At 38.0% G+C, this 24,867-nt stretch overlaps 1 protein-coding gene across 6 annotated transcripts in view; it reads right to left on the bottom strand.

Moving 5' to 3' along the window:
- Positions 1–24,867, bottom strand: part of mef2d (myocyte enhancer factor 2d) — a 201,434-nt gene that overhangs the window by 37,796 nt on the left and 138,771 nt on the right. For 3 of the 6 annotated variants that reach the window (XM_088327568.1, XM_088327571.1, XM_088327570.1), the window contains exons 4-6: positions 22,983–23,381; positions 7,352–7,583; positions 530–586 (exon numbers count right to left, since the gene is read on the bottom strand). In XM_088327568.1, the coding sequence (XP_088183694.1) occupies positions 530–586; positions 7,352–7,583; positions 22,983–23,381 (688 nt within the window). The remainder of the gene's footprint in view (positions 1–529; positions 587–7,351; positions 7,584–22,982; positions 23,382–24,867) is intronic. The other 3 variants (XM_088327572.1, XM_088327573.1, XM_088327574.1) reach the window with 1 other exon arrangement.

The raw sequence follows: 24,867 nt of genomic DNA, 5'->3' as shown, positions 1-24,867 counted from the left end.
ATTGGGTGAGTGGGAGGGATGGGTGGAGCTATGCAAAATGTGCAAGCACTCCCTCCCATCTCTCGCCCTACGCCGTCTGCGCCAAAAGTGAGCTCATCAGGCTCCCTATTTGCAGAATGTTGTGACGTTTTTACACAATAACTGCTTGCATCTGGTTTTGAAACCAATATGTATGAAAAAAAAGGGTAAAAAGGAGTTTAACCGATCTTGAGTAATTGCAAGAAAGAGACAAGCTTAAAGTGGTATGTTTGTTGATTTAGGGACAGGGGCTCTGGCATTATTCTCTTTTCATAATTTTTATCAAATCATCAAAAATAAATGTGCTGAAGACTATGCTTTTGTCTGGGGCGCGGGTTTAGCAATTTAGTAAATTTGTCTCATAATATATGGTGTGGCTCTTTCCCAAAATAAAATTAATATTTTTTGCTTTTATGGCTCTTTGAGTCAAAAAGGTTCCCGACCCCTGATCTATACTTTCGCTAAGCACTGTGATTCTAAAAATGTGTGTGTAAAAAGAGACTTTACTCACGGACTGGACTAGGACACGCTCCGTTGGAGTTTCCCATATCCCCAGTGAGGAGGGCCCCTGTAAAACAGACAAAAACAACATTATTCACGATTCTTCAAATCCCATTACAATTTAAACCAGGAGGCAGGAACACAAAATGTTAAAAGAGTCATCTAGGACCACAAAAAAACGAATTTGTCATGAGCCGCAAAAGATTAAAAACCTTATATGAGTCTTATAATGATCGCAACGAATGCTGTATGCATCTATCTTAGCAATATTAGCCTACTATCGAAATGGCTAAGCACACCCTATGGAGAATAATGCACCACGTAAAAAACGCTGTAAGATTAACTATGTTTACCATATTAATAAATTACGGTACTGTCAAGACCAGAACGGAGACAGGACCCACTTGCGTTGCGTTTCGCTGGGCGCGGGAAGCAGGTCGCTCTGAACGCGTAAGTGGGACTTCCGTGGCGAGCGATGGCGGTGTCGGAAACGGAAAATTGGTCAGTAGCCGGGACAGGAGAGCAAAATCGTGGTCGAGGTCGGAAACGAGTCGTAAGGCAGTTGAGGAGAGTAGACGTGGTCATGATCAAAAACGGGTCGAAGCCGGGGGACAGACGGGAGTAAAAACAGGTGGGAGTCAGGGTCGAAAAAGGCTTGCCTAGTGTTAACTGGGGTTCGCAGACGGACTGACAAAAGGGGACAGATAGGAATGGGTTTAAATAGGGACAGGGATCCAATCAGAGTCCGAGGAAGTTAGCGCCAAAGGAGCGGGCACACGTGGTTCACTTCAGTAATCATGACAGGTACGTTTAACGGTTTTGATGAAATGACAGAAATTCAATTCAGATAACCAATTTTTGATGTCATTTTTATTTTGAGGATCGGAAAAAAAACAACAACAAAGGTTCATAATATTGCAATAAAAGCAGCAAGCATTTCTAGATTTTCAAATTAAAACAACAACCTTGTTAAAAAAGCGAAGTCAATAAAACCACATTAATTATCAGGACCAGAACGGAGACAGTACCCACTCGCGTAACGTTTCTCACAGTTTTATTGGGAAAAAGGGAAAGGAGTGCATATACGATCCGAAGATCGCTGGTCGCGGGGAGTAGGTTGCTCGGACGCGGAAGTGGGACTTCCATGGCGAGCAATGGCGGTGTCGGGAACGGAAACAAGTCGAAAGCCAGGAGAGGAGAGTAGACGTGGTCGATATAAAAAACGGATAGTTATTTGGGACGGGAGAGCAGAGGTGGTCTAGTGGTCTAGCTCAAAACAGATCGTAACCGGAGACTAACAGGAGCAAAAAACAGGCGAGAAAGGACATGCTGTGTAAAAAGATTTGCAGACGGACCGACAAAAGGAGACTGACAGGACTGAGTTTAAATACTGACAGGGAGCCAATCTGTCAACAAGCTGCAGCTGGCGCCATACGAGCAGGGCCAATTGGGCGCCATGGCAACGGTGACATACAGGCGGGGCCAATTGGGTGCCATGGCAACCGTGACATTAAAACAGTTTTGGTTTGGTTCTCTGCAGTTATTTTTCTTTTTTAAAATTTACGGTCCAAACAATACGCGGCCCCTTTAAAAGGGGCGGGGCTTGGGCCACGCAGTTGACACTCACACAGGAGACACAGGAGAGGAAGAGCACAGGAGAACTGTGCTTGTACCAGCTCATTGTTACAACCCTATTTGAAATGTTAGATGTATTCTACATATTTTGCAGCATTAGAAATGTTTAAGGCAGGGGTCGGGAACCTATGGCTCGCGAGCCATATATGGCTCTTTCTTTGAGTACAAATTTGATTGCACGCAAATTTTCTCCATCTGGTTCAAAACTTGAGCCATTAATCCTGTTCATATACACGAAAAGCCAAGACAAAGCTGAATTCAAAGCAGTACTTCGCAGAATATATAGGGCACGTTTTTCACGAAAATTTACAGTCAAGGTGTCACACAAAAAAGACTCGTTTTGGCTGTACAACGCTAAAGAATCCTTTATATAAAAGCTCACTATATGATGTTCAGTGTTCAGATACCTTATGATGAAATCCACAGAACAAACTGTAAATACGCCAAAACACCTGAAGATAATTTAAAGTTATTTGATTGGGTGAGTGGGAGGGATGGGTGGAGCTATGCAAAAACGCCCTACTCCGTCTGCGCCAAAGGTAAGCACATCGGGCTCCCTGTTTGCAGAATCTTGTAACGTTTTTAGAAAATAACTGCTTGCATCTGGTTTTGAAACCAATATGTCAAAATGAGTTTAACCGATCTTGAGTAATTGCAAGAAAGAGACAAGTTAAAAGCGGTATGTTTGTTGATTTTGGGACACGGGCTCTGGCATTATTCTCTTTTCAGAATTTTGATCAAATCATCAAAAATAAATGTGCTGAAGACTAAGCTTTTGTCGGGGCGCAGGTTGAGCAATTTCGTCGATTTATCTCAAAATAATTTCCCAAAATAACATTAATATATTTTGCTTTAATGGCTCTTTGAGTCAAAGATTTTTCTGACCCCTGGTTTAAGGTTTCGGTGTCATGTTGATCCTCCAACAGAAACCACATTCAAATGAAAATACCGTAAATTCTGGACTATAAGCCGCTACTTTTTTCCCCAAACGTTCAACCCTGCGGCTTATTCAGTGATGCGGCCAATTTATGTAATTTTTCTAACGGCCGCAGGCGGCGCTCGAGTACAAAAGGTAAGATTTAGACAGGTGGAATATATGTGCCGAGGAAGACTGCAACTTCTTAGCTTGTGCACAAATTAAATTAGCGTAAACTTACCCTCATCATGCAAATTGCAAAAAGAAAGGCACATGACGCAGCTTTCAAGCTAAAAGCAATCGAGCAGTCCGATAAAGAAGGAAACAGAGCTATTGCACGTAAACTTTACTCTGCAAGCGTGTTGCTAGCGTGTTTTGGAATAAGGGAGCGTGGGACGACGTCCATATGACAAAGTTTCTTTCCGATACTAAGGAAGACGACTTTGATGACATCAGTTATAAGGAGGAAGATGAGGATACTGTGATTTTTAAAAGTACGGTATATTTTTTTAACAGACCCATTTACTGTTCTGCGAGCGTGTTGCTAGTAGCGTGTTGCTACCTGTCACAGTCACGGTTTGGGATGAAAGTTATATTATTATTATTAAAGCTTTGAAAACTCTCTCGATGTACCGTCTTTCTTTGTAAATATGTGTAACCATGTATAATATGTATTTGCAACTGTACATTTTTGCAATGTATTTATTTTAGAGACTTATTCTGATATGTTTTCCACGGGCGAATCGAAAAGAAGGGGCGAAAACAACGGGGGCTGACGGGAAGTGGAGTAAAGGTGAGATGTGTTTTTGGAAGCAGCGCACAGTAGTGGATACATATTTTTCCCACCCTGACCTTTAGAAATATAGACTTTTTTTCCTTGGATTACTTTCAACAGGACCCAGACTCTGCAGGTCTGCATCAAACCTTAAATACCGGCATCATTTTCCGTTCATTTTGCCGGCTGTGGTTTTTGGACTGTGTACATAACGAAATTGTGATGAACGAAATTGTGAATATGCCAAATTGCTGTTAAGATTGTCGAGAAAAATTGTTCAAACCTAAAATTGTTTATTTGCTGTTAATAGTGTCAATAAAATTGTTCAAACCAAAAACCAGTTACAATCGCGGGCCTTAAAGTCGGGTTTGGGTTACTTTTGTGATTGTGTTACATGTTTTATTCTGGGCGCATGCGGCTTATATACAGGTGCGGCTTGTGTAAGTACAAAAGCGGTTTTCCTCTTAAAATGTGGTGGGTGCGGCTTATAATCAGATGCGCTCTATTGTCCGGAATTTACGGTGTATATACCCCCTTTAATTTCTAACCATTTTTGGAAAAGTGCCACGAGCTTGCACAAAAAAGCTTCTTTAATGAGCTGGCGTAAGAGTAAAAAAACGCTAAAAGACGAGGAGGGGGTAAAACAAACACGTTTCGGGAGGTGGGAGTTGTTCGTTTGGCAAAAGAGGAGCTGTCAATCAAAGGGCGTGGGCGGCACTTCACAGCCGACTCTTGTTTTTGAAGAAGCTTTTGTTACGGCGTTTCTTCTTCTCCTGATGATGTTTCCGACTTCCTCAGTCGGCATCAAAAGAGCTTTCTGTCAGCTTGGCGAGCGAGCCAAACTGAAAGTTTCAATTAAAGCGGCGACGAAAGGGCCCCGAACCCCCCGCCGGAGAACTCCAAGTCACTTTGAAGGAATGGGTATCAGATGTTTTCATCAAATGGATCAGACCTATGCACTAACAGTGATCTGTCGTGAAATGCTTTACTGTTATCCCTTATTCATCGAGGTTAACGAGGACTAGAGGTGAACCGGTTATCGGGCGGGCCGAATATCGACACGATATTTAGGAATTGGACGGATACCGGCATCGCCATTTCTTTTCATTCAACTGGCTGATTATTTAGGCTCAGATACAGCCGAGCCTCTCTCTCCCTCTCTCGGACGCTATCCAACCCGCGCCTGCTGATTGGATAAGCGACCGGAGGCGGAGCTGCTGAAATAGGAAGAAAAATATTAGAGTGGAGTAAACAGCAGCAGCTTCTCAGTCCTGACATGTTTGTGAATCAAGACCGCTGATTGAGATTTTATGCGAGTGTCTGATTAAGAGAAAGTTGTAAAAAGTGTAGCTCACTTGTTTTAGGGAAGTACGTTCAGGTGCAGATTAATATAGTAGCTATTATAACATGAGTTGGTCAATCAAGTATCCTAAACTAGAAAGGTGAGTGATTAGCTGTTACCATAACATTAGTTTGTCAATCTGGGTCTAAAATCAAGGGTGCCCAAACTCTTGAATTCACAAGCTCCATTGAAATCTCAATTGCTTTTTGAAATACAGTTTTATGAAGTATTTTTTTTTTTTTTGCGATGCCTTAAAGGGAAATCTTTGCACTTATCGTTTTAAGTTAGATATGTTTATTTTTTTTAAAACAATTCAAGGAGCTATTTAAGATTGTATGTATATTTACATAAGTGGCAATTTTTCCAGTACCTTCAAAGGAATAAATCAAGCACCGATCAAAACGTTTCTCTTTTTTGGATTTGATGACAAAAATAAAGTCGCTATATTGCTGCTAGCACACACTTTATGCTATTTTGGGCTGTTTCTATCTATGATCTTTTTGTCTCAATGGGCTGCTATAAACTGACAGTAATTCTGTCATTCGGTTTCAACGTCACACTTGTTTACTTACACAGAAGGGCTCTATAGTTGTTGGAGAATAATTGAGTTCAACATAGAAGATGAAAAAAGAAAGTACTATGTATAAAATAGGAAAAATTAGCCAAATTTGGACTCATTTTATGGATTTTGATTGCTCCGAAGCCGAGTTCGTTCAATCTTTGAGACTGCTGCTCTTTTGCTAGTTGTTTGCTTCACATTTTATCAGTTATTTATAGAACTGAAGAGTTAATGCTTTTAATTTGAATTGAATTTTTTTGCATCTTCAGGGATTTTTGTTGTTCGACTTTAAACCCGTTCCGTGTTTAAAAAGCAAAACATTTTTAGTATTCTACAATTTTTTGTAATTCTACGAATATTCAAATTTAGATTTCATTGCAGGTAAAAAAAAAACATATATATATATATATATATATATATATATATATATATATATATATATATATCTATATATATATACATATATACTAATTACTAAATCATTTGGTCCGTAATGTTTAATTATGGATAATATGTCACTAAAAAAAAGGAAAAATCTGAGGAGCCGTTCGGGAGCCGACTCTTTTTAGTGAGCCGAGCCAAAAAAGCCAGTTTTCTAAATAGAGCTGTCCTCTTGGGTGCTACCAACAGGGGGCAGTGACACTTCACATGGCAATGTCATAATGACAAGCAGGGTTGGGTAGGGTTACTTTAACATGATTACTTTCAATTACTTTTGGATTACTCTGATAACAAATATGCTAATAAAAGACAAAAGAAACTAAATATGAATAAAATGAGTGCATTTTGTGCAGGCTTGGTGAGTAACGGAATACATGGAACGGCAAAAATGATGTTGGCAAGCTGTTTGGATTTATTTTCATTTTGCTTCTGTCACATTTGATGTTAGTTTTACCGGAGATCAAAGCCAGGAGAGAAAGCTTACCACGTGTTGTGAGTCATCATTTTATTCATATTTAGTTTCTTTTGCCTTTTATCAGCATATTTGGTATTGGAGTAATCCAAAAGTCACTGAAAGTTAAATTAACCCTACCCAACCCTGATGACAAGCCACCATAGCAGTTATTTTCACGCACTTTAAAAAAAAAAAATTGCATAGTCAGACTTCCAAGAAACATGACAATGTTAGCATTTGCTAACCTTGAAAACACAACTGAAAATTCAAACATTTTCAAGGATTTCAAGCACCTGTAGGAACACCGTCGCAAAATTGCACAACCCTTACGATACCAACTTACGATACCAACTGTATGTAACATCCTACATGCCGACATTTCTTGCCTAAATTTTGTGTAAATTATAACTATAACCTTATCCTCCTTGTTTTTATAACCTTATCTTCTCTGTTCCTTTATCTTCTTGGCTTTTTTACCTCACTGTGAATGTGTGAACCTGGAGTGTCATGCCCAATTTCGTTGTCACAATATGTTAACCCATTTTGTAACAATGACAATAAAGGTCTATTCTATTCTATTTTGCTAACCTTGAAAACACAAGTGAAAATTCAAGCATTTTCAAGGATTTCAAGCACCCGTACCAACACCGTAACATGTCAATTCCCCGATTATCGTTTTTTTTTCGGGCTAAATTTCCCGACGGTAGTACCTGCGCTAGCGGGTCGCTGCGGAAGTCCCGGTGAAGCGCTGTTCCTCTGAAGGGCGGGCTGCTGAGGGGAGAGCAGCCGAGGGTCCGAGAGGGCGGCGTTGATAAAGGAAGTGGTGGTCACCAGTGTGCCCGGGCTGTTGCCGAACTGGAGGGCGGCCTGTTGCGGCGGGGCGCTCTGATTGGACACCGGCACCGTGACGGGCATGGGGAAGGGCGGCTGCGGGACGGTGGCCTGATTGGTAGAAAAAGAAGAGGAGGGCGGGACTTAGAGACGGTGTTTTATCTGTCCGTTAGCACACTCAAAAAGTGGTGGTCGGATTAGCTTCGTTAGCTTAGCATCAGCGAAGCAAACAAGCTTGAAAGTGGGATAATAGTCACACACAGGTTACTTTAACTTGATTACTTTCAATGACTTTTGGATTACTCCAATAGCAATTTAGTTTCTTCTGTCTTGTATTAGCATATTTGATATTGGAGTAATCCAAAAGTCATTGAAAGTAATTAAGTTAAAGTAACCTTACCCAACCCTGGTCACACAGAACGGAAAATACACATCATCTTCAGTGAGGTATCCTATTAATACACGCTAACAGTAGCTCAAAAAAAATGCTACGCTAAAAATAGCTAAAACTATACAGCTAGTGTTACAAACTAGCAATTACTATAGTTGGTACAATTAGCACTAAAATATAGCACTAATGATAAACACTGCTAACAGTATATCACATCGCTGATGCTAACATGAAACATACATTCGTTATAAAGGCTAGCATTTACACGGTTGTTCAAATTCGCACAAAAATTTAGCACCGATTGCTAACCGTGGATCATATGCTAATGCTACAGTATAAAATACATCTAGTGATACATACTAGCGTTTACATTGTTTTGTAAAATTAGCAATAAAATATAGCACTAATGACAAACAGTGCTGAATGTGGATCAAGTTGCTAATGCTACAGTATAAAGTACAGCTAGTGATACAAGCTAGCATTTACACTGGTTAGTACAATTAGCACTAAAATATAGCACTAATGCTACACACATCGCTAACTGTGGCTCGCATTGCTATTGCTACAGTATAAAATATAAATAGTGATACAAGCTAGCCTTTACATTGGGTTGTACGATTAGTACTAATGTATAAGACTAATAATAAATCTTGCTAACAGTGAATAGCATTGCCAATGCTAAAGTATAACATACAGCTAGTGATACAAGCCACTGGTTTGTACAATTAGCACTAAAACCTAGCGCTAATACAACAATGCTACAACCATTGCTAATGCTACAAGGTTACCTGACGAAAAAGATAAAACTATAATGCTACATGCTAATGACACATTTCATTGTATTAAAAAAAATGTGGATCGCATTGCTATTGCTACAGTATAAAATATAGCTAGTGATACATGCTAGCCTTTACATTGGGTTGTACGACTAGTACTAAAGTATAAGACTACTGATAAATCTTGCTAACAGTGACTAGCATTGCTAATGCTAAAGTATAACATACAGCTAGTGATACAAGCCACTGGTTTGTACAATTAGCACTAAAACCTAGCGCTAATGCAACAATGCTACAACCATTGCTAACGCTACAAGGTTACCTGACGAAACAGATCAAACCATAATGCTACATGCTAATGACACATTTCGTTGTATTAATAAAAATGTGGATCGCATTGCTATTGCTACAGTATAAAATATAGCTAGTGATACAAGCTAGCCTTTACATTGGGTTGTACGATTAGTACTAAAGTATAAGACTACTGATAAATCTTGCTAACAGTGACTAGCATTGCTAATGCTAAAGTATAACATACAGCTAGTGATACAAGCCACTGGTTTGTACAAATTAGCACTAAAACCTAGCGCTAATGCAACAATGCTACAACCATTGCTAACGCTACAAGGTTACCTGACGAAACAGATCAAACCATAATGCTACATGCTAATGACACATTTCGTTGTATTAATAAAAATGTGGATCGCATTGCTATTGCTACAGTATAAAATATAGCTAGTGATACAAGCTAGCCTTTACATTGGGTTGTACGATTAGTACTAAAGTATAAGACTACTGATAAATCTTGCTAACAGTGACTAGCATTGCTAATGCTAAAGTATAACATACAGCTAGTGATACAAGCCACTGGTTTGTACAAATTAGCACTAAAACCTAGCGCTAATGCAACAATGCTACAACCATTGCTAACGCTACAAGGTTACCTGACGAAACAGATCAAACCATAATGCTACATGCTAATGACACATTTCGTTGTATTAATAAAAATGTGGATCGCATTGCTATTGCTACAGTATAAAATATAGCTAGTGATACAAGCTAGCCTTTACATTGGGTTGTACGATTAGTACTAAAGTATAAGACTACTGATAAATCTTGCTAACAGTGACTAGCATTGCTAATGCTAAAGTATAACATACAGCTAGTGATACAAGCCACTGGTTTGTACAAATTAGCACTAAAACCTAGCGCTAATGCAACAATGCTACAACCATTGCTAACGCTACAAGGTTACCTGACGAAACAGATAAAACCATAATGCTACATGCTAATGACACATTTCGTTGTATAAATAAAAATGTGGATTGCATTGCTTTTGCTACAGTATAAAATATAGCTAGTGATACATGCTAGCCTTTACATTGGGTTGTACGATTAGTACTAATGTATAAGACTACTGATAAATCTTGCTAACAGTGAATAGCATTGCCAATGCTAAAGTATAACATACAGCTAGTGATACAAGCCACTGGTTTGTACAATTAGCACTAAAACCTAGCGCTAATACAACAATGCTACAACCATTGCTAATGCTACAAGGTTACCTGACGAAACAGATCAAACCATAATGCTACATGCTAATGACACATTTCGTTGTATTAATAAAAATGTATAAAAATGTAAGAACATTTGAAACATTTGTTATATACACTTTAAACGGTACAAAACTGATAAAAATACAAAAACCACATTGAATCGATTCTCTTTTTTTCAGGAAAATGGGATTTTGGCGGTTTTAGCCGCTATAAATGAATGTCAAAGAGCGATTGAGGTCCTACAAGGTGGCCCAGTTCTCAGCGAAAGCAGGACTTCTATTTAAAGAATGTGGGCCGGAGTTCTGGGCTCGGCTCGTACTGCCTGGGACCCATTTTGACTGTGAAGAGGGTGAGGGCACAGGGGATCCGAGAAAGAAACTCATCCTTTCAAACGAAAAACTTTTGGAAACTGTCGATAGATTAGGACTTTGGGTAACGGTCATTTTAATGCGTAATTAATCGGTCGATCATTTTGGCCATTGATTGATCAGTTACATCGAATTAAAATTCAGTTTTTGGAGGTACAGCTATCGATTAAGGTTTATTTTGATATATAATTAATCTCGAGTAATTGAATAATAAATTGTGATTCAAATAATATAGTATATATCATAATGGATAGATTTAGGCTGTGAATGACTACTTTAATGTATGATTAATCTAATAATGGCAATTTTAATTCAAAATTAACCAGTCGATTAGTGTTGATTAATTAATCAGATTAACTCAATCTAGTTTCATTTCAGCAGCTAGTAAAAAAGAATAATTATGTCACGGTTGCCATGGCGCCCAATTGGCCCCGCCCGTGTGTCACGGTTGCCATGGCGCCCAATTGGCCCCGCCCATGTGGCGCCAGCTGCTGCTTGTTAACAGATTGGCTCCCTGTCAGTATTTAAAACTCTGTCCTGTCAGTCCCCTTTTGTTGGTCCGGCTGTGAATCTCTGTTTTTACACGGCAAGTCCTTTTTCGCCTGTGTTTTTGCTCCTGTTTGTCTCCCGTTACGATCTCGACCACGTCTGTTCTCCTGTCCCGAATTACGACCTGTTTTGATCTCGACCACATTTGTTCTCCCGTCCCGAATAACGATCCTTTTTTGTTCTCCTCTCCCGGCTTTCGACTTGTTTCCGATCCCGATCACGTTTTTGCTCTTCTATCCCGGCTACTGACCCGTTTTTTTCCGCTTCCGACGCCGCCATCGCTCACCACGGAAGTCCCACTTCAACCTAGTCCTGTTTCTGTTCTGGTCTTGACAAATTATCAATGACTATTTTAGAAAATCATTCATAATTTGGTTAGTAGTAGGTAGAAGAAGTTTGAAACCAAAAAGTATTTAAAAAATTAATCAATGATTTGCGATTAATCCGACAATTGTTGCATCCCTAAAACTGATTATTTGATCACTTAAATATCTTTTCTTTGATTAAAGTATATTTTGAACCATTTTCTGTGTTAATTTTGGAAAAGCTGGCGTAAAAAGAGAGATTAATTTAGCAGTATAATCATACCCCATAATTTCATAGCTTCAACTAACCGAGGGTTCATACACATTTTTCATGGCCAAATTCAAGCACTTTTCAAGCACTCTCAAGGCCATATTTTCTAGTACTTCCAAATGAAGAACTAATTCTATTTCTCTATTTATTTGGATGGCTTTTTTATTGTTTCTTTATTTTTTATCCATTTATTTATTTAGATCAAAATAATTTTTTTTTGTTGTTTTGATGGCTAAAATAAAGTCGCTATCTTGCTGCTAGCACCTACTTTGTGCTGTTCCCATCTGTGCTCTACGATCTTGTGTCAATGAACTGCTATAAACTGATATGAATTCTGCCATTCTGCCTCAACAAAAAAGAAAGAAATGAATGTGTGTATAAAAAAGCAAAAACATGAGACAAATTTGCACCGATTTTAACGATATATGATTGCTTCGAAGCAAAGTGCATTCAATTTTTCCAACTTAGAGGCTGATCTTTTGCTTTTTGTTTTATTTATTTTAATAGATATTTTTGCATATTTTTCAGAAATCGGTGTCTAAATTTTCTTAAATATACATAGTTTTTATTATTCATTTATACGACTGTTCATATGGACAGACTGCGGAGATAATTTCTTCCTCATGCCATGCGGCTCTTTAACTCCACCCGGGGGAGTAAAAGCCCACATTAAACCCCACCCCTACATTTGCATATTACCCTATTTTTATTACAGTGTGTATTTTTGTAGCACTATTTAAATACTCTATAGTGACACATTATATTGGGTATTTTTGTCTTCTATATCTTTTATTTTATTATCTTATTTTTCAACACAAGGATACAGCTGGAAGTGGGAATTTGCCTATGGGGATGAATAAAGTATCTATCTATCTATCTATCTATCTATCTATCTATCTCTATCTATCTGTTTAATTCAGATTTTATTGTTTTGCATATTTAGGGATTTTGCGTCGTGGTCTGACTGTAAATCTGTTCAGTGTGTTGAAAGTTAATTTTCGTTGTATTTCACAATTTTTTTTTGTAGATCTGTAAGTATTTTCATTTTACTAATTACAAAATAATTTGGTGCATAATGTTTTATGATTATTGATAATATATCACGAAAAAAAGTGAGCCGAAAGGAAAATAGTTGCTTCTAGAAAACGAACCGTAACTAGCCTGATAAACCAGTTATCTTGGATGCGACAGTAGGGGGCAGTGTAAGGCTTCACATGACGACTTGATAATGAGGACTGGAGCCACCATTGGCATCATTTTTACGCTCATTTTTCTTCATTTAAGAAATGAAATGATCTGCATTTATATAGCGCTTTTCAAGTCAATGACTTCCCAAAGTGCTTTACAATGTGCTTCACATTTCCCAATAGCGGCCGTGCAGCCATGTAAGGCGCTAACCTGCATATTGGGGGTATTAGGGGTTCAGTGTCTTACCCAAGGACACTTTGACATGTAACACGGAGGAGCCGGGATTGGAACTGCGATCTCTTGATCCCAAGACGAGCGCTCTACCTCCTGAGCTACTGTCGCCAAGAGTCTATCGCGTCAGACTCTCGGGAAACACGGCGATGGAAATCATTTCAAGCATTTTCAAGCACCTCAAGTATTTCCTGACCTTGAAAACACAACATTAAAATTCAAGCATTTTCAAAGGTGTCAGGCACGCGTACGAGTGCTGCCTCCGGCGTAAAAAGTTAGCGAAATTCACCGGGGGGTACAATCGTTCCCGATAATTTCCCCGCTCGATGGTAGCATCAAGCTCACCGAGTCTCGGCGGAATCGGTTTCGGTTTCAGGAGCGATCTTGCAAAAGCCCTCGGGGTGATGGCTCGCCTCCCCCGGTGACCGATCGTGACGCCGACAGTTATCCGGCTCGTAAAATCGAACGGCGCTCGTTAAGGTGAGGGTAACGGCGTGATGGAGCGCCCGGGGGGCAGGTGGATGTCATGTGGGGGTGCCGAGGGACCAATGTTCCCTCTAATTTGCCAGGGGTCTGAGCGTTCACACAAAGTCGGTGAGCAACGCTTGAAACAACAGTGAGCAACGGCAATCCCAAGTATGGCAACTAAGTCATTATCCAACATGTCCAAAACTTGACATCAAGTTACATTTTGCTGAGTTTCCGGCAATGCAAAATTATTTTTCTCTTTTGAATACTATTGCAAAGGTTGTACGGCCTACAAACGTCATTTGATCTTACAATTCTTTCACAAGATATCCAATTCTTTTTATTTCCTGATATATTTTGTCGCATCATATTAACATTTTTGGGGGCTTATTGAGTCGGTCGCACGATACAGAACTGTATTTCATCACATTTTTTTAGTGGAAGTACAATGTTGGCAACAAGATTGACTTGGTATAATTGGAAATGATTTGAATGCAACACAATCTTTTTCTTCTTTTTTCCGTATTTTCTTTCTACTTTAAAAAAAAAATTCTTTAAAAAAAATCTCATTGTGTTTATTTTTTCCTCGCTGTTACTTCTTTCTTTTTGTTCTCTATTTACTTTTTCCTACATTTCTTTCTTTTCTTTTTTTCTGGTATTTTTCTAAATTTCTTTCTTTTCTTTTTTTCTGGTATTTTCCTAAATTTTTCCTTCTTTTTTCTCATCCTTTTTTTCTCAGCTTTTCACTACTTTTTCATTTTGGTATTTTTTTCTTGTTTGTTCTATTCCCCCCTTCCTTTAAGTCATTTTGTGCATAATTTTACATCATATTTGGTCATGTTGGGATGAAAGAAGCAAAAACAACCTGAAGAGCCGTTTAGGACCCGAAAGAGCCGGTTCTTTTTAGTGAGCCGAGCCGAAGAAGCCGGTTCTCAACAAACTTTACTAACTTTACTCAACTTCGTTTTACTTCGACTCGACTTCAAAATACCGCATTTAGGACACAACGTCAACGTATTTTACCTTCATGCACTGTAACTTTGACTTGAGTCGCTTCTTAATTAGTAATTTTGAGCCCTCATTTTTGTGCGCTTTCTAGATTTTCTTGTGCGCTGAGAATGTGCGAGCAGTGCGCAATTGCGCGCCGGCGCAGTTTAGAGGGAACACTGCGAGGGACATCAATCCAGACGCGAATCGAGCCTAGGGTCAGTTCGCGACGGGAACGCCGTGTCCGAGGGGGGACGTTTCTATGGCGACGGCACGCCGATTCTACGAATAGAGCTTCACGGAAGGGAAGCGTTAAACTATGGGATGGATTTATTGCTAGAAAAAAAAACATTTTCTTTACTTTGGTTGCCATGGCGTTGGCGGTGACAGCCCAGAATTTCGTCTATTTTTATAGCGCATATTATAATCATAATTGTTATAAACATGCCATGTTAAGTTGAGTACAGAGTTATAGGATTTATTATTTTTCAACTGCAGGCATAACGAGTCGATAAGCTCGAACTTTGATGGAGACTCTTAATTTGAAAAACAAAAACAAAAAACAATAAAAATCGGTTTAAATTGTAAGAAAAAAATCAATAATTTCAATTGTATAATAATTTGAAAAACTATATATTGTGTTTTGAGATACTTCTTGTCCTGGTTGCCATGGTGCCCAATTGGCCCCGCCTATGTGGCGCCAGCTGCAGCTCGTTGAGAGATTGGCTTTCTGTCTACATTAAGCTCAGCGCCCTCTTGTTCCTTTGTCAGCCCGTCAAATGAACTTCTGGCCCACAAGACGTGGGTTCTGACTCGGTCCTGTTTTCCTGTTGATATTTCCAGTCCGGTATTGTTCCTGTTTATTTTTGTCCTGTTTAATTTCAGGTTCCAGTTTTCTTTCCGTCTGTTTTCGTCCTGTTGTTATTTTCTCCAGTTTTTGTTCCCATCTGGTTTCTCCTGTTTATGTTGGATATCCTGATTCGTTATCTATCTGGTCTGTCCGGTCCTGTCCGGTATCGACCCCATCCGTCCGGTATCAACTTGGGCAATTGGAATCGATCTCGTCTGTCTCTGGGTTCCTGTCTTTCCGTGTCAGACCGGCTGCCTAACGTGCATGACTCCCCATTTCTCATAAAATAAAGGCTTGTGTGAGAACATCACGCGATTGGGTCCTGATCCTGTTCTGGTTCCTGATACTTCTTCATCATTGTTTTATTTCAAACAAATAACACAAATGTATTTTCTTTTCATTAAACTATGAATATTTTACCAGGTATCAATAGAACAATATTCACTCTTATTTTATTACTTATACATGTGAATTGCACATATATAGTAAATTGTATGAAAATAATTGAATGGAATAATGACATTTTAATGAATTTATTGTAATACTACAACTACAAGTACTTAGATTAATACATATATATATATATATATATATATAGGAAAAATAACCATGATAATATAGAAAAATAATAGTAGTTAAAATAACAGTAGTTAAAATAACATAACTGCAATATTAACATTTGAGAATAATAGTATTAGTAGTAATAATATAATAAAAAATATGGATGTCATTATAAAAACGCTAATATTATTTCTTTTTGCTGTTTTTAAGTCATATATGTATTAAAAATCACCAATTTTAATTTACATTTGGAATACAATGTGATTTGTCGTCTTCTTAATGTTAAATAAATTGAACTAATTAAGAACTTATTAGTCCCTATATCGAGAAAATGCTTCCATAAAAATTCAAATGATATAAATGAATAAAAAAATAAATAATTAAAAAGTCATTTAAATAAATAGATAAATAGAATTAGTTTTAACAGTTAAAACACTCAAAATGTGGCAAGGCAAAGCCACAGCTGACATGCAAGATGCACCAAACAAATATATAAAAAAGAAAAGACAATTAGAGCAAAATTTAGTTTTTGTGGTTGATTTCAGTATTTAGGTATTTATAAGCTATATTTACATATAACTTTGTGTAATAAGCCAATTTAGGTCAAATGAAATAAGTGTAAAAAGCATTGTATATCTTATAAAGCACATTGCAGAGTGTATGTAATGCAACATTGCATTAATTCATGAATCGTGAACACAATTTTAGCATCAATAAACATAAAAAAATGGAAATATTTCGGCAATTAAGGGAAAAACGATTTTCTATCTATGTAGTTTTCTTTTTTAAATCAATTTATCTTATGGTTTTGATCATTGTCTTGTTGGATTCCATTTATCATTGTTAGTCATTTAGATCAACATTGAATCATTCAGAAATCCTCACTGAACGGAGTTTGCTGCACTGAAAGTAAAGGGGCTGAATCATTTTGCACACCCGTTTTTTCGTTTTTTATCTGTTGAAAATATCCAATAAAGTGTGTCCCACTTATTGTTGATGCTTCCCAAGAAATTACAGTTTTATATCTTTATGTTTGAAGTCTGAATTGTGGCAAAATGTCGCAAAGTTCAAGGGGGCCAAAGAGTTTCGCAAGCCACTGTATATCAATATTAACCCGAATGTTTCCATTTTTTTGTAATAATAATATAAAAAAAAAACATCTACCGAATTATATTAACATTGTATTTACAATTACCATAATTTCTGGATTATAAGCCGCACCTAAAGGACAAAAATGTCCTAGCAAAATAAAAGTGCACCTAATGAGCTTATTTTTGTGGTGAAACCAGATTTCATTTTGTTAGTTTATCTTCTACGAAATACCATTTAAAAAAAAAATCATACAACACTAGCTTTTATTTATTTATTGATTTAATACAACTCTGGTGCGGCTTATATAGTAAACCAATTCTACAAAATACTATTTTTAGAAAGTGCACCTGATAATCTGGTGTACCTTGAAGTAGTACTTGTAGTATCACTTAAGAAAATGCAAATAAATCCCCCAAAACTATGAAAACCGTAGTAGTTGCTCATCTAGATGCAAAAAATGTCCCATTTTATTTGGGTCTCACTGCAATCCCCACCTGCCTTGGGGGAGGTCTTCGTTTCCTATACACACACCGTTAGCAATAGCTGATGTGCTGGTGAGTATGGAAAGCCGTTTGTGTATCAAACCCGAGACTAAACTAGAAATGAATAGCAAGGCAGTACTGTGCATTAGATACTTTAGTAGAATTACAAGTAGTAGCGAGTAGTAGCTAGCGCAGTTAACTAGTGCACTGCAAACAGGGTTGGGTAGGGTTACTTTAACTTGATTACTTTCAATGACTTTTGGATGACTCCAATAGCAAATATGCTAATAAAAGACAAAGGAAACTAAATATGAATAAAATGATGACTCACAACACGTGGTAAGCTTTCTCTCCTGGCTTTGATCTCTTTGATCTCCGGCAAAACGAACATCAAATGCGACAGAAACAAAATGAAAATAAATCCAAACAGCTTGCCAACATCATTTTTGCCGTTCCATGAGTTCCGTTACTCCCCAAGCCTGCGCAAAATTGAGTCATTTTATTCATATTTAGTTCCTTTTGTCTTTAATTAGCATATTTGGTATTGGAGTCATCCAAAAGTCATTGAAAGTAATCCAGTTAAAGTAACCCTGCCCAACCCTGCGGATCAGTAACGAAAAAAGTGTACTAGCGGATAATACATGGACTTTAAGTGGACGTCAAAGCTCCGAGTTTCGGAATTCCGACTGAAATCGGTAAAACGACCTACTGGTAAAGTCATTGTTACCTGCAAATTCCTCGTATTATTGGAAAAGCTGAAAGATTCAAGTAGGAGTGGAGCAGAGGTGGGTAGTAGCGTAGTACATTTACTCTAAACTTTTACTTGAGTAAATTTGTGTACTTTTACTCATTACATTAGGTAACATTGAAGTCCTTACTCTGTTACTTAATAAATCTCCTCCACGTAACTATGCTTCTGTCTGTCTCCGCTAAGGCACATTTATTTAGGTGCAGAACTCCGGCAGGCTCTACCATGCTCGACCAATCCAATGTATCAGTCTCGTCAGGTGACCCTATTCAACTATTGTGGGGGGATTTTTGTAGACAAATGAAACTGATCGAAAATGGCGCTTAAAAATACCGACTACGAAAAGACAGAAGAGGTGGAACACCCCTGGCCTCACCTTAAAAGCATGATTCCCTTAAATAGAGTGCCAAACACCTACTACAATATGCAATGTCTCCTTTGTTAAGTTCATGGGCTAGCTTGTTGTTTTGCTTGCAGAGCCTGTTAAGATAAAAATATTGTACATCTCTTAATGTATTTATTTGATGTATACTAATATTATCTTATCGTTTATTAGAGCACTTGAATTTACGTTAATTATTTTAATCTACTATTGAATGAAAAGTATTTTTTGTTGATTGGATGGACTTTGATCATTGGATGATCTGATTGGTTGTTTTAAAAAAAGCAATAAGTACGACGTTGCTACAGTTACTCAGTACTTGATTCATGTTTTCACCGAGTACTTTTTTACTTTTACTCAAGTAAGTATTTGGATGACTAATTTTACTTCTATTTGAGTCATACTATTCTGAAGTAACGGTACTTTGACTTAGGTAAAATGTTTGGCTACTCTACCCACCTCTGGAGTGGTGTAAAGTAGGCTTAAACGTATCTGCTCAAGGTGTGTATTTCGATTCAGTTTCATGCTCCCTGTCTTTGTTTACGTTTCCAGGGGGTGGTCTGTGGTCTTTTCTCTTCGTCTCAGTACTTTTCCACCCTTGTGACTTCAATAAAGCACAGCGCAGAAGGGGGGAATCAGAAAGAGTTGGGCTAGCGAGCTGAAAGCAGGTAAACTCCTTGCTCTTCTGACCTTCCTTCTTTCTCCAACTGCAGTTGTTAAGAAAACTCAAAAAGTCTCATGCCTGGTGTATTTTCTAGCTTTAGCCAATTTTCATAGCTCTCCCACATGTAAATGGTCGTTTTTAGACCCAACAAGTGAAACAGTTGTCCCTTACTTGCCGGATTTGTGCAACTATGGATATCGAGGAAATACTATTACTAATACTACGATTCAATAGTAGTACTACTATTGGTAACGTAAAACTGCTATAACTGCTCCATGTGACCAAATAATCAGATAAAAAACACTTATATTTTTGTTAATGCACATTTAAACAATGATTACTCTGATTCTTCAAAAATAAGTATATTTGAAAAATAAATGAATACATAAATGAAAATATATATAAAAAACTAAAAAGATAAAACTGAAATTAAATAAAAATTAAAATAAAAATTGAAAATGGATAAAATAAAAAAATATATAAAAGAAAAAAGAAAACAAAAACAACATTAATACTAATGAAAAACAACATTAAATACAAATACAATGAAAATTATAGAGCTTTTTAAATAAATGATTTCGTAAATAGTATGTAAAAATATTTGTTTTTGGTCATTTTTGTCAGTAGACCGTTTTTTTTCTTTTTCGTTCCCAGATAAAATAGATCACCCCTGCTATTACATTCATAAAATGAATTTCTTGATTCTAGTAGAGTGATTTTCTTGAATAAATCAATCAATAGATACATACATTAATGAATTTAATCAAAATAAAAATCTGTCATGGAAATTGGCTCCTGATAATTAAAAAAACATTTTTCCTTATTGGCATTTAACGGTATTCATACAAAAGTCTCAACTGGTGGGAATGAAGTTCCATAGGCACCAGATTGAGCTCTTTTACTAGTTATTATTTTTATTAGTTAAACCGATTTTACTCTATAACAGAGGTTAACAAACTTTGAAACTGAAATCTCCTTTTTTGTTACTGATTAGCTCAAAGGGCGACCAATTTAATATGCATCTGTAGAGAAAACAAGTTATGTTATTACTATGTTATTATGGTGATATTACCGTTTGTACTAAGATTGAAGGATATTATAGGCTCAGTTAACCTTGAAAAGGGGCACTGAGTGATTTACACGTACAATCGATAGGCTCATTTTCAAAATATTTCGGGAATAATTGACTATGTATTTAAAAACACTGAACATGACATTGACTTCTCACCTTCAAGGTCAAAAGAAAAAGTTCCCAGACACCAACTAGGTGTCGTTCATTAAAAAGCTAAGACTTGAAAGGCCACTAACAGTTTCCCTGATACTCCTTCATGATAGCTTATCCTTTAAAAAGAACTTCCAGGTGCTAATCAAACATGACATAGATTTCTCATGCGAGTTTGAAAACATATTTCCTAGAAAATATCAATCACCGGTGAGCTTGTTTTTACAACAAGTCCGCGAGTTACTCAGGTGTTCTTAGAGAGCTACACGGAACACCCGGGCACCACGTAGGTGACCCTTTCTCGAGACCAGGGATAGTGAAACTTTGTAAATGTAAGGGAAATTGTTGTCTAAACGTGTCTTTTATCCCCTTATATTTTTATACTCTTATACTTTTATACTCTTATATTTCTATACTTTTATATTTTATAGTACATTCAATACGCGTGTTTTTACAAATCTATGTTCAACTCAATACAAATTCGAGCTATGCTCAGAGGCACGCACCTTCAAGGTCAAAAGAAAAAGTTCCCAGACACCAACTAGGTGTCGTTCATTAAAAAGCTAAGACTTGAAAGGCCACTAACAGTTTCCCTGATACTCCTTCATGCTAGCTTATCCGTTAAAAAAAACTTCCAGGTGCTAATCAAACAGTGAATTACCGTGGTGTCCAAGGCCCCTCATGCTAGCCTATTACATAAATAAATTATTTTGCTAATCTAACTCCCAGGAACCACTAGAGTCCCAGACCTGGGCGCTCCGGTCCTGGAGGGCCGTATGTTCTACATGATTTTTGAGGTTTCTCTGATCCAATACAGGTGATTCCAATCACCAGTATCGTTAACGAGCACTTGCTAGCTTGCTAACGAGGTTATAATTTGTATCACCTGAGTTAAAGAAGAGCAAACTTCAAAATCTGGCAGGACGTATGGCCCTCCAGGACCGGAGCGCCCAGGTCTGCGCTAGACGGAGGAAGTCCGTGATTGCTCGCAATGTATCTGGGTTAAGGGGTATCTTCGATGTTTATTGTTATGTTAGCTTGGCCCCTAGTGTAAAGGGGACTCTTTTTTTCTATGTTTATTGTCAGGTTAGAGTGACCCCTAGTGGTCAGCTGTGTATATAAAACTAGGTAGCCAAATAAATCGTCCAATTAGAATGCCTTTTACGAAGACTTTTGTCAATAATAATAATAATAATTTCCTTGTATTGTCATTCTGTGTAACAATGTACACAGAACGAAATGTCGATTACACCTGACCCGTTGTAGCGAGCCGATGCAGCCGCAGCCAACAGAGGGCGCCGCCGACCACTTTTTAAGTCTTAGGAATGACTCGGCCGGGGCGCGAACCACTGACCTCCCAGTCTCAAAGCGGGCGCCTTACCACCCAGTGTCCCTAAAATTTAAATAGCTGGCCACTTTTATATTTACTTTGTATCGTTTATTTATTTTATTAAGATATTTAGCAAATTTGTCGAAGATAAAAACAACAACTTCTGAGCTAGCCGGAGTTTTTCAAATTTAGCGCTTTAAAAAAGGCAACATTTATAACTTTGTTTGGATTTTGAGTTTTTCAAAACCAATTTGACTAAATGGTTTATTTATATAAAAATAAAGAAATATAACACATATCTAATCGTTCAAAAGTGTGAAGTTGTTTGGAAATTTGACAAAAGCTTTTTTCAAATAAAAATCATTATTTCTTCCCAGTGTCTTGAATAACGATTCTATTTTATTTTGAAATCGATTTGATCAACCCAGAAAGTGTAAATTTTCATGGAAAACACAAAATTGCATGGGTGACCCCAAACTTTTGAGTGGTAGAGAGTACATGATAATGTCGGCATATTAGCTTCATATATTAGCTTCTATTCTGAAAAGACTTATTTCTAAATTCTCGTTTTTTTTTTTTGCAATAAAATAAAATAAAATGCTGAAAAATAGAGATCTTTCTGAAACAGCAACAATGCTATGAAAAAATGGGTTATCGTTTCTCTTTTTCCCTCATGTACTGTATTGCCAAACTATCGGATTCAAGACTGTATTGGTGGATGAAAAAAAATATATATATCAATATTTTTACCACAGTGTGGCCCACCCCTGCTCTAGACGTTCATTAAACTTTGGATACAGGTAATGGATAACAACTTTTGCCCTGCAGCAAGCGCAATATTTTGACAACCAAATTAAAGTCCATGTTCCCACCTCGCTCGTCTAATCTTCGCAAAACGGAACAGGGCTAACTGTATCTCAAACGGCTTCCCATATGTGCGGGTTACGTGGACGAGGAGGCGTGAGGATGGTGGATGCAAAGTGCTCAGTGAGTACAAATAAGCCGCCGCCATCAGCAGCCCGTGGGGTGGGCGGGGAGGAAACAAAAATGGGGTTTCGGGGTACACAGAGGAGGCGTGGCGGTACTCACTGACAGCCTATAGTTGCGCATCATTTTATCAAACTCCTCGTCAATTTTTTTGTACTTCTCCTCAGTTCGCGGCGTGAGTGAGAAAGGTTCCTCGGGGTCCGGGCTCTCAGAGTCCCGGTGCTCTTTCTTGTTCAGAGCCTTGGTAGGCCAAATAGAAGAGGAGGAGGATAGGGAATAGGAATAGAGGGATAGGGAAAGAGGATAGGGAGGAAGAGGAGGAGGCGGGGTTAGAGATGCTAACAAGGGTAGGAGTGTACTCACGCCGTAGCGCTTGAAGAGAGAGTCCAGGTCGTCCGTCTTGGTGCGGTATTTGTCCTCGTTTAGCGGACTTTGGTCGATGGAGTCGTCCCCGTCGGGTTCGGGGCTGTTGCAGCCGTTAAAGGATTTCTTTCGCAAGGTCTATGAGGGAGGGGGGGCACATTTGCATACAGACAGGAACGTGTTATCCAGAGAATGTTACAATCAAATAAGACCCACCTTTTCAAGGACTTCAAGCACTTTTTAAGGACTTTCAAAACCAAATTTCCAGTACTATTAAAAGAAGAAATCCAGGGCGGATCTGCCATTTTTAATATTTCCTGTGCATTTTGACAACGTGATTTTTAGATTCCGAGTAAATCGCAAATATATTTGAGGATCCGAACAACACGCGTGTACATAATTTCCATACACATCACTACCACTAGGAAACGCTACTTTTCTCTTTGCATGGTCCATAATAATAGTGCATAATGTATACCGTAAATTCCGTACTATAAGCCGCTACTTTTTCCCCTAACTTTCAACCCTGCGGCTTATTCAGTGATGCGGTCATTTTCCCAACGGCCGCCAGCGGCGCTCGAGTGTTGCTACCATTAACTGCCCTGTCAAAGCTATATTATTATTAGTAAAGCTTTGAAAGCTGTCTCGGTGTACCGTCTTTCTTTGTAAATATGTGTAACCCATGTATAAAATGTATTTGCAACTGTATATTTTTGTAATGTATTTGTTTGTATTTATTTTAGACACTTATTCTGGTGTTGCACGGGTGAATGAAAAAGGAGGGGCGGAACAAACGCGGGGTGCCGAGTTTAAGTGGGGACCGCTAAAGGTGAGGGACACATAAGGAAAGAAGAGGGGGTAAAAAGTTGGTTAAAGAAAAAGGAGTTGCGTGAGTAAATGTGTTCATCTGATATATTTTTCCCACCCTTACCTATGGAAATATACACTTTTTTCCTTGGATTACTTTCAACGGGACCCGGACTCTGCAGGTCTGCATCAAACCTTAAGCACCGGTATCATTTTCCGTTCATTTTGCCGGCTGTGATTTTTGGACTGTGGACTTTAATGAAGGACATTTAGTTTCAATGGCTGGACTTGAAGTCGGGTTTGGGTTAATTTTGTGTTTGTGTTACATGTTTAAATGTGGGCGCATGCGGCTTATATACAGGTGCGGCTTGTGTATTTACAAAATCGGTTTTCCTCTTAAAATGTGGTGGGTGCGGCTTATAATCAGGTGCGCTCTATTGTCCGGAATTTACAGTACTTAATAATTACACTAACACCAGTGTCTGAAAAGTTGGCGGACACCAGGGCAGACAACTCTGAAAAGTTCCCTGCCCCATTTTTCACAACTTGAAACACAATAAGACGACTCATCGCAAAAAAAACCTGTTGTTGCAAAGTATTAAGGAATGATCATCAGAATATATAACAGAACAACACTTTAAAAGTAGGTTTATTATAAATTACTTACTTATTACGTGTATATGACATGGCTGTTTTCCATCTGCCATCAGTATGTACCTGTATTGACTCATCTTCATTCATGCAATGTTTGCGTTGCGTCGTCTTCTACAGGCCACGTGAACTCCTCTTTCCACCATGCTTTTAATCTATGTTTACA

Source organism: Urocampus carinirostris, chromosome 2 (genome assembly GCF_059441175.1).
Source record: "Urocampus carinirostris isolate Australia breed hairy pipefish chromosome 2, RoL_Ucar_1.0, whole genome shotgun sequence".
NCBI lineage: Eukaryota > Metazoa > Chordata > Actinopteri > Syngnathiformes > Syngnathidae > Urocampus > Urocampus carinirostris.
Note: the sequence above shows the minus strand (reverse complement) of the source record. Positions and strands in the feature narration are given on the sequence as shown.